We start from the raw sequence: 9,116 nt of genomic DNA on the forward strand, positions 1-9,116 counted from the left end.
GGGGCTGTGCAGGGGAAGGGTCCGGATTCGGTGAGAGCCCCCCTGCCGCTGGCAGTCTCCCCATCGGGGCAGAAGGCGAGGAGGGGCGGGGGCTGAGCACTGGAGTGTGGGGAGGGGGTCACCCACCACCGCACGGGAGGAGGCGAGGAGGGAGGGGAGCCTTGCGAGGGCAGCACAAGCGTGTCCCTGTGCGGGGCACAGGGGGGGTGAGAGGGTGTTTGATGGCGTCGGGCATAAGAAATTAATGAAGAAATTAATAAGAAGCTCCCGAAGCTTCGATTTCACCCCCCAACCTCTCTTTCCTTAGCGCTGCTGCGGCTCTCCGGTCATTCCTCTTGCCCCGCAGCCCTGCCGGAGGCCGTTGCTATGTCCCACACCCGTTCTTGCATGGTTCACCCCCAGCAAACTTCCAGCGGGTGTTGAGGACACACTGCAGAGGACTCCCACTTTCCCACTGGGCTGTCAGAATCTGAGCTGTTCCTGTTGCAAGGCCAAGGGGAAGGGGCTGTGCACCTCTTGGGAGCGTCACCGTTGTCTTCACAGCAGCGCTTGCGAGGGGCCAAAAGAGGAGGCGCGGTGGAAGGAGTTTGGTGCAAAGCGTGATTTGCTTGGAAAAAGGAAGCAGGATGCTAACGACTGTCCCTGCTGGGACTGGGGGGTGTCCCCACCTTGCTAACCAGCCCGTCTCTCCGTCTCCTTTGCAGGTTGCGTTTGCTGCCAGCCATGGCGTCCGAAATCCACGTGCCGGCGCCTGTCCGCCTCATCGAGAACACGCGGACGAAGGGGCTGGTGGTGCGGCAGGAGGCCCTGCAGGTGCTCTCGGAGGTCACCCAGCCGGTGGTGGTGGTGGCCATCACGGGGCCGTACCGCACGGGCAAGTCCTACCTCATGAACAGGCTGGCTGGCCAGAGGAAAGGTGAGGGAGGTCCCAGCCCTGCATGGCCAAGGTACCCGGGTTTGCCCACTCTGCAGTTACCGCCCTTGCGTCCTCCCCACAGGTTTCTCCCTGGGCTCCAGCGTGCAGCCCCACACCAAAGGTATCTGGATGTGGTGTGTGCCTCACCCCTGCCAGCCTGGACGCACCCTGGTGCTGCTGGACACCGAAGGGCTGGGCGACGTGGAGAAGGTGTGGAGGAAGCAGAAGCTCCATTTGGGCGTTCCCAGCACTTTGTGGGAGCTCTTGAGGGCCCAGCCATGGTGACCAGAGTGCAGGTGTTCCCACCACCTATGGTGGGAAGAGGCCATGGGGAAGGAGGTTGGGGTAGACAAGTTGCCAAATTCCTCCGCTTTTCTAGAAAAGAGCAGCAGAGCGGGAATGAGGAGCTGAGGGAGCACTTTGGTAGAGGTCTGTGGGACCCTGAGAGTTAGGAGCTGAGGATCAGCCCAGCTTCAGAAAGACGTGGTGATGGCATGGGGCGGGTCTCTCCAAAGCCTGATCTTGCCATGGCCCGTGGGTTGGGGGCATTCAGGGCCTGGGGATTTGGGGCTTTGCTCATGCTTAGGGAGTCTTGTTGATAAGCGCCAAGGGTCGTTGTTGCAGGGCGACACCGAGAACGACACATGGATCTTCGTGCTATCCGTCCTGCTCTCCAGCACCCTGATCTACAACAGCAAAGGCACCATTGACCAGCAAGCCATGGAGCAGCTGCAGTATCCTTGGTGGGACAGAGGCCCCAGGGATGGCCTCCTCTCCCTGTGTGGGGGGCTAGGGGTTGACAAATCCCAGTTCCTCAAGCAGCTGCAGAACCTTCTGGTGGTGCCCGGTGACGTGCTCTGAGTCCTGAGGAGTGCCACGTCGTGGACCTCAGGGCTGAGGGTTTTTCTCCCTCCTCCTTCTGGTGGTTCCAGGCTGTTCCCTGTCCCCGCAGGGTCTCCTCTCTTCCCCATGAAGTGCTGAGCGGTTGCAGGATGGCGATGCCCCTGCGTTCAGAGCTGAGGTCCCTCTTTCCTTAGCCAGCTCCCTAGCTATGTGATGAAGCTGACTGAGCACGTCAGGTTGAAGGCAGCAGCCGAGAAGAGTGAAGGTGAACTGGAGGATTCAGAAAAACTTGTCCGCTTCTTCCCGACGTTCGTCTGGGCTGTGCGGGATTTCACACTGCAGCTGGAGGTGGATGGGAAGGAAATCACTGAGGATGAATACCTGGAGAACGCCCTGGAGTTAAAGGCCGGTAAGGGAACGGTGCCGTGCTGCCGGAGACGTTCAGCCCCGGACACAGCAGCCTTCCGGTGTAATTCAACAACAGCCCGAGCCCGGTGGACTTGCTCCGTCTCCTCTTCCCCACAGGCAGCAGCCCGGAGGCCCGAGGCTACAACGAGCTCCGGGAATGCATCCGCCGGTTCTTTCCCGCTCGCAAGTGCTTTGTTTTTGAGCAGCCGGCCGGCAGGAGGGACCTGGTCCGCTTGGAGGAGCTTCCGGACGATGGGATCAACCCCGAGTTCCAGCAGCAGGTGGAGAAACTCTGCAGCCACGTCTGGGAAACGTCTCCAGCCAAGGCCATCCCTGGCGGGCGCATCGTAACGGGGAGCCGTGAGTCCTGCTGTCGAGAGGGCTGGGTGGCCAGCAGCTGGTGGGGCTGTGCCTGGGGAAGGACCACGTGCAGAGCCGGAGGGGCAGGTGGGGAAAGGGAGAGCTTTTCTGCCGGCTGCCGTCCCTGCCTCTGGATTTGGGGCTCCCGCACGTTGCAGGCGGGGTGGGAAAGAGTCAGGAAAAGAAGTTCCGGAAGAGTCCGGCAGGGAGGCAGCAGGGATACGGCAGGACCCAGGGCCGAAGGGGAGCCTGCGTTTGGCTCAGGCTGCAGCTCTCTCATGCCTGGTCCTCCTTGGCAGTGCTGGGGAAGCTGGCAGCGACCTACGTGGAGGCCATCCGGAGCGGGGCAGTGCCGTGTCTGCAGAGTGCGGCGCTGGCCCTGGCAGAGGCTGAGAACGCAGCGGCAGTGAAAGCGGCTGTGGCGTTGTACCGGGATCTGATGGAGCAGCGGGCGCAGCTGCCGACGGAGACCCTTCAGGAGCTACTGGGGCTGCACGCCCAGTGCGCGCGGGAGGCGCTGGAGCTGTTCGTGGCACGGGCATTTGAAGATGGCATCCGCCCTTTCCGGGCAGAGCTCCGAGTAGGTGGTCCCCAGCCCAGCCGGGGTTCCCCAGGGACACCACCACCCCCTCAGCTTTGGGGAAAGAGCACGGTCCTGGGGGGCCGGGGTCTCCCTGCCCCCTGCCAGAGGACGCTGCCGAGCCCTCTCCAGAGGGGCCTCGGTGCCCACGCCTGCTCTCACGCGCTGCAGACTGGCAGTTGTCCCCGAACCTGCCGCGGTTCCGAAGCTGTGCTGCAATGGGGACGGAGCTCAGCCCTGCCCCCTCTCCTGCTGCAGCCCAGACGCGTCTCTGCCCCGGCTGGAAGCCTGGAGCCTTCCACGCTTCCCCTGTCCTGCTGAGTGGTTCTTGCCCCTGTGTTTTGGGAAGCCCGTGGGCCCTCTCACGCTCTCTGCTCCCGTGCCCCTTGGCCCAGAGACGTCCGTGGGCACAGAACGCCCTCCCCATCGGTCACCTCCCGGCTGATTACCCCACAGACCGGAGAACCCAACCTCCATGTCGGCCTGGCTTGGTTTGTGCCTGGCATGAGAGCGGTGGATGCAGCTCCGCCTGGGCTGATGCCTTCCCCCCGCATCTTTCCGGACAGCGCCAGGTACAGGCACTCAAGGTGAAGTTCTGCAGGGACAACGAGCAGGCGTCCCGTGACAAGTGCGAGGCTGCTCTCAGGGACCTCTGCCAAGACATGGAAAGACGAATCGCTGATGGGGACTACAGCGTGTCAGGGGGTTACCAGCTCTTCCAAGGAGACCAACAGGCACTGGTGGAGAAATACTGGGAACTGCCTGGCAAGGGGGTGAAGGTAGGACCAAGAGCAGCTCCCCTTCAAGGGGAGAGGCTCCATGTCCCATCCCCTTCCCCCAAGAAACCATTTCCCCCCAGCTGCCGTTTCTCCTCTTGACTCCTCTTCTACCGGTGGTCCTCAGGCTGCTGCTGTCCTGCAGGAGTTCCTCCAAAGCAGAGAAACCCTGGCCAAGTTCATCCGCCAGATAGACCTCTACCTGACAGAGCTGCAAAGTAACTTCTGGGCTGGAGAAATGCCACTGCCTGTAGAGGGCCAAGCTTGAGGGAGGGGGACAAGAGCACTCCTGGGGGCTTGTGCGCTCAGCTCCTGCCCTTGCAACACCTCTGTTTCTCTGTCGCCAGATGAGCAAGACCAGTACGAGAGAGCTGAGCGGGTGAGGGCGGCCCGGAGGATGATGGAGACCGCAGCATTGATACTGATTAACTTGGGAATCACAGTTGCTACTCGGAGACTACCAAGATTTCCTTTCTAACCCCTGTCGTGGTTTAACGCCAGCCAGCAACTAAACACCACGCAGCCGCTCGCTCACTCCCCCCCCCTCCACTTAGCCATCCTCTGCGGAGTAGCTCTTCCCACCCTGGGCCTTAGCAAGGCTCTCCTCACTTTGAACCTGTGAGGAAGTTCTCCCCACAGGGCTGTTGTGCTCTCTGCTCGCTCACGCCCTCTCAGTGCTGCTCCCTCTTTCCTTTCTTCAGACCAAAAGATCCCCAAGTGCCCCTTCCTGACCCGTCTCTGGAGGAGGAGGTGGCTGTAGAGGGTTCACGGGAGGTGTGTGTCCCATCGTACTGGTTTTGGCTGGGAGAGGGTCAATGTTCTTCCTAGCAGGCGGTGGGGTTCTGTGTTTTGGATTGGTGACCGAACCAGTGCTGCTGACACCCCCCTGTTTGAGCTGTGGCTGAACAGCGCCTGCACAGCATCAAGACCTTTTCTGTTTCTCATCCACCAGCGAGTGGGCGGGGGGTGGGCAAGAAGTTGGGAGGGGACCCAGCCGGGACAGCTGACCCCCGCTGACCAAAGCGATATCCCAGACCCTAGGACACTGCGCTCAAGCAATAAAAACTGGGGGATAGAAGGAGGCAGGGGGATGTTTGGAGTTAGGGTGCTTGTCTTCCCAAGCCACCGTTACGTGTGATGGAGCCCTGCTTTCCTGGAGGGGGCTGAGCATCTGTCTGCCGATGGGCAGTAGGGAATGAATTCCTTATTTCGCTTTGGTTGCGCACGCAGCTTTCGTTTTACCTATTAAACTCTCTTGGTCTCGACCCACCAGTTGTCTCATTTTCACCCTTCCCGTTCCCTCCCCCATTCCCCAAGCTGTGTGGGGCTCAGCTGCCCACCGGGGTCAACCCACCACGCTCATGGACAAAGGGGTTTCCCTCCTCCCTACAGGGAACTCAATCCTCAGCTGCTCCACGAGAAGAAGCAGGGACACTAAGCGTTCCAGTAACGAGAAGGTGTAGAGGTTTCTCAGTTCTTTACATACAGAGGGGCGGTCCAAGGCCGTCATCCCGGTGGCACTGGCCCCTGAAACGCCTTTCCTGCAGTGTGGGCACTCCATCCCTGCGGGAGAGGTCTGCTTGTGCCAGAGCGGGGTCTGCAGAGCACAGCCCCTGCTCACCCAGCGAGGGCCTGGGGAACCTCCTGAGGACAAAGCCCAGGCTCTCTCCTCCCCACGCTGCTGTGCCGGTGCTCTTTTCCCTCCCGAGCCCCCACACCGCGAGAGCCTGCGTCCCTCCATTGCAAGACCCCAGCCTCGGGAGCCATCCCACCACGTCTCCGTGACCCCAACAAGACCGTAGCCCTGCAACTGCACGCAGACCTCTAACTCCTCCTGTTTATTCCCCATACCCCGGCATTAATGTGCAGACACTTCAGAGAGGCCCCCCAGCCTGTTGAGTGCCTGGAGAGGGTTTGGGGGTTTTCCCATCGTGGTGCCCTGTTGGCGCTTCCCTGCTTACACACAAGTGCTGCAGGTGACCTGCTTAGGGTCTGTTTTGTTGGCTTTGTGACCCCTTCCCGTCACATCACCCCAGACCCTTTGCTCACCGACCCTGTCTGTCGCTCCCTCACTGGGCTGCTGGATGCTCTCTCCCTCTCCTCCTTCGTTTAAAGCCCCCTTACAAGGTCAACCAGCCTACGGACAAAGATTCCTTTGCCCCTCTGGTGAGGTGGATCCCGTCTCTCCCAGGCAGACCCTGAGCTGCATACAGGGTCCCGTGGTTGTAGAGCCCAAACCCCTCTTGCCAGCACCAGTTCCTCAGCCAACTGTTGACCTGCATCGGCACTGCTCTCCTCCTCGCACGCTTGCCCCTGGGGCTCGCAGGCGTTCCCTCCAAGCCGTGGAGACCTGGTACGTGGTGTGAGTTGAGTTGTCTTCAGGCTTTGCTTCTGAAATGAGAGGGCACCCAAATATCTCCCCGAGGCAGACTAAGGTGAGCTGATCTACTGATATGTCCTCCCAGTTAGGATTCCTTGCTTCTGCAGAGGAGGTCCACAGGGTCCTGCTTGGCCCCAGTGTAGGCAAATGAGCATGGTTCCTCTCAGCCCTGTTCGACTTCTTCCTGAGGGTACGTACCTCCCACATCTGGGAAGGCAGCAGTGGTGGGCCAGTGGGCAGGGACATTTGTGCTGTGGTTGCTTGAGGCAGGTGAGATGAATCTCACTGAGACAGCAAAGTTTGTTCCAAATCACACGGAGAAGTGTAAGGGCTCTGTGCATCTGCCTACATCCACGCTGCTCCACACGCTGCTTCTCTGCACCTTCCACTAAGTGAAGATGGCATTAAGGGCTGCCTTTTGCCTTCCAAGACTGAGCAAACCCACTTCCCTCAGCCTCCTTTTGTGCTTTATAAGCATCATTCCCCTGACCATCTTGGTGACTCTGATCAGATCAAATTTAGAATCCTGTCCGTGACGCCAATTTGTCGTGGGCGGGCGATTTAGGCCGCTTAAAGGACCACCGCCAAAGGTATCAGCAAAAGTGGTTTTTTTGAAATATGATGTTGTAAAAGTGTGACTTAACAAAGTCCAATGGCAAGGTTCACTCTATTACTGGGCAAAGGATATAATAATGATTCAAAACTACCAATACAAAATCTTAGTGCACTATAATACAAGACTATGCGCATCATCAGTCACTTACCAAAGATCTGCCGTTGGTAAGAGGTCTCTCTGCCTCGAGGAGCAACCTTGAGAGGCATCAAGGGGAGATCACCGCCATGCAGCCACGCTGCCTAATAGGGAGAGCTCAAAGAAGGCTCGCTTAGGCTGTCATACCAGGTCCTGCACTTCGGCCACAACAACCCCAGGCAACGCTACAGGCTTGGGGAAGAGTGGCTGGAAAGCTGCCCGGAGGAAAAGGACCTGGGGGTGCTGGTCAACAGCCAGCTGAACATGAGCCGGCAGTGTGCCCAGGTGGCCGAGAAGGCCAACGGCATCTGGCCTGTATCAGAACTAGTGTGGCCAGCAGGAGCAGGGAGGTGATCGTGCCCCTGTACTGGGCATTGGTGAGGCTGCACCTCGAATCCTGTGTTCAGTTTTGGGCCCCTCACCACAAGAAGGACATGGAGGTGCTGGAGCCTGTCCAGAGGAGGGCAACGAAGCTGGAGAAGGGCCTGGAGCACAAGTCTGATGGGGAGCAGCTGAGGGAACTGGGGTTGTTTAGTCTGGAGAAGAGGAGGCTGAGGGGAGACCTCATCGCGCTCTACAACTCCCTGAAAGGAGGTTGTAGTGAGGTGGGGGTCGGTCTCTTCTCCCAAGTAACAGCGATAGGATGAGAGGAAATGGCCTCAAGTTGCACCAGGGGAGGTTTAGATTGGACATTAGGAGAAATTTCTTTACTGAAAGAGTGGTCAGGCCTTGGAACAGGCTGCCCAGGGAAGTGATGGAGTCACCATCCCTGGAAGTATTTAAAAGACGTGTAGATGAGGCGCTTAGGGACATGGTTTAGTAGTGGAGTTGGCAGTGTTAGTTTTACGTTTGGACAGAATGATCTTAAGGGTCTTTTCCAACCTAAATACTTCTGTGATTCTATGATTCTAACAAAACTACAACTGGATGTAACACCACATTCAGAGCTCCAGTTGATGCTGGTGACCATCCAAGGACAGTTTCCCACCAGTGATGTTCTCCACCTTTCTTCACTCTTTCTAGGACGCAGTGTATCTGTCCGTTGTTCCGATCACCGCTCTCTGGGCCTAGACTTTCAGCCACTTTTGAATCCACCTCACTGTCTGCTCATCCAGCCCAGACTTCAACAGCTTGTCCATGAGGATCTTACGGCAGACAGTGTCAAAAGCGTTGCAGAAATCAAGGCAGACAATAACCACTGCTCTCCTCTTGTCTACAAAGGCAATCATGTAATTGGAGAAAGTTATCAGGTCAGTCAAGCATGACTTCCCCTTGGTGAATCCATGCTAATTAGGCCTGAAGATTTTCTTGTTGTTCATGTGCCTGGAAATGGTTTCCAGCATTAGCTGCTCCATCATGTTCCCATGGATCAAGATGAGGCTGAGCAGCCTGTAGTTCCAAGTTTGGCTGTGTCGTTGGTGCCTACATGGAAGAGCAGCAGGGAGTAACAGTCCAAGGGCTGGAAAAGTTTCTGCAGCCTCTCAAAAATGCATCTTTTGATCAAGGACAGCAGAAAGTGTTTGTTAGAAGCTGCTAGAGGTTTCTAGCAGCTTACTGGGAATTACAGAAACCTGTGGCTCTCTTCACCTGGCAGGAAAAGGCCCCTTCAGCTTTCTTGAGGATTCCTCCAGATGCCCCCCGAAAATGTTTTCAGGACACTGTTGGGTAAAGCCCTGAGGAACTTGGTGGGAATTCAGTGCTCATCCTGATGTGAGAAGAAGGTTGGTCCTCCCAAGGTCCCTTCCAACCTGAATGAGATTCAGTGTTTCTGTCACCACTGATGAGAGGCACAGCGGTTTTTGGAGCCATGAATTCCACCTGTGCATGTGGGTTAGCACCAAGCATGGCACCCCCATCACCAGCCTCTCCTAGTGGTGTGATGTTGGCTCTAGGGCCTGAAATATTTTGAGTTCAAAGTTTAATTGTGAATGGCTACTTGTTTAGCTTGGGCCCTCCTCACAGCCTGCAACACCTGTGCATGACATCATGATGACAAGAAAGCCATGGCAGGAGGGTGATGATATTCTCACATCCCTGAAGTCCTTTGCAGATCCAAGAAAATCCAACAGGATTGGAAGAGCCTTAAACATCTCAGGCATGCA

At 57.6% G+C, this 9,116-nt stretch overlaps 1 protein-coding gene across 3 annotated transcripts; it reads left to right on the forward strand.

Moving 5' to 3' along the window:
* The first annotated feature begins 717 nt into the window (after positions 1 to 717).
* Positions 718 to 5,148, forward strand: LOC142077140 (guanylate-binding protein 1-like). 3 transcript variants are annotated; one of them, XM_075139317.1, is made up of 9 exons: positions 718 to 916; positions 999 to 1,126; positions 1,541 to 1,650; positions 1,966 to 2,168; positions 2,285 to 2,527; positions 2,827 to 3,107; positions 3,674 to 3,886; positions 4,011 to 4,101; positions 4,231 to 5,148. In XM_075139317.1, the coding sequence occupies exons 1-9, from the start codon at positions 724 to 726 to the stop codon at positions 4,359 to 4,361; spliced, it is 1,593 nt and encodes a 530-aa protein (XP_074995418.1). In that variant the 5' UTR covers positions 718 to 723; the 3' UTR covers positions 4,362 to 5,148. The 3 variants fall into 3 exon arrangements, with proteins under 3 accessions (XP_074995418.1, XP_074995416.1, XP_074995417.1); XM_075139315.1 differs by lacking the exon at positions 4,231 to 5,148 and having other exon boundaries at positions 724 to 916; positions 3,967 to 4,092; XM_075139316.1 differs by lacking the exon at positions 718 to 916 and having other exon boundaries at positions 1,115 to 1,197.
* The last annotated feature ends 3,968 nt before the right edge of the window (positions 5,149 to 9,116 follow it).

Source organism: Calonectris borealis, unplaced genomic scaffold (assembly GCF_964195595.1).
Source record: "Calonectris borealis unplaced genomic scaffold, bCalBor7.hap1.2 HAP1_SCAFFOLD_160, whole genome shotgun sequence".
Lineage (NCBI taxonomy): Eukaryota > Metazoa > Chordata > Aves > Procellariiformes > Procellariidae > Calonectris > Calonectris borealis.

Excerpts from the sequence above, each read along its gene's own strand:
- LOC142077140 (XM_075139317.1), top strand. The coding sequence starts at position 724 with ATGGCGTCCGAAATCCACGTGCCGGCGCCTGTCCGCCTCATCGAGAAC. Across the intron at positions 1,651-1,965 it reads CAAGCCATGGAGCAGCTGCA|CTATGTGATGAAGCTGACTG; the intron begins GTATCCTTGGTG and ends CCAGCTCCCTAG. Across the intron at positions 3,108-3,673 it reads CTTTCCGGGCAGAGCTCCGA|CGCCAGGTACAGGCACTCAA; the intron begins GTAGGTGGTCCC and ends CTTTCCGGACAG.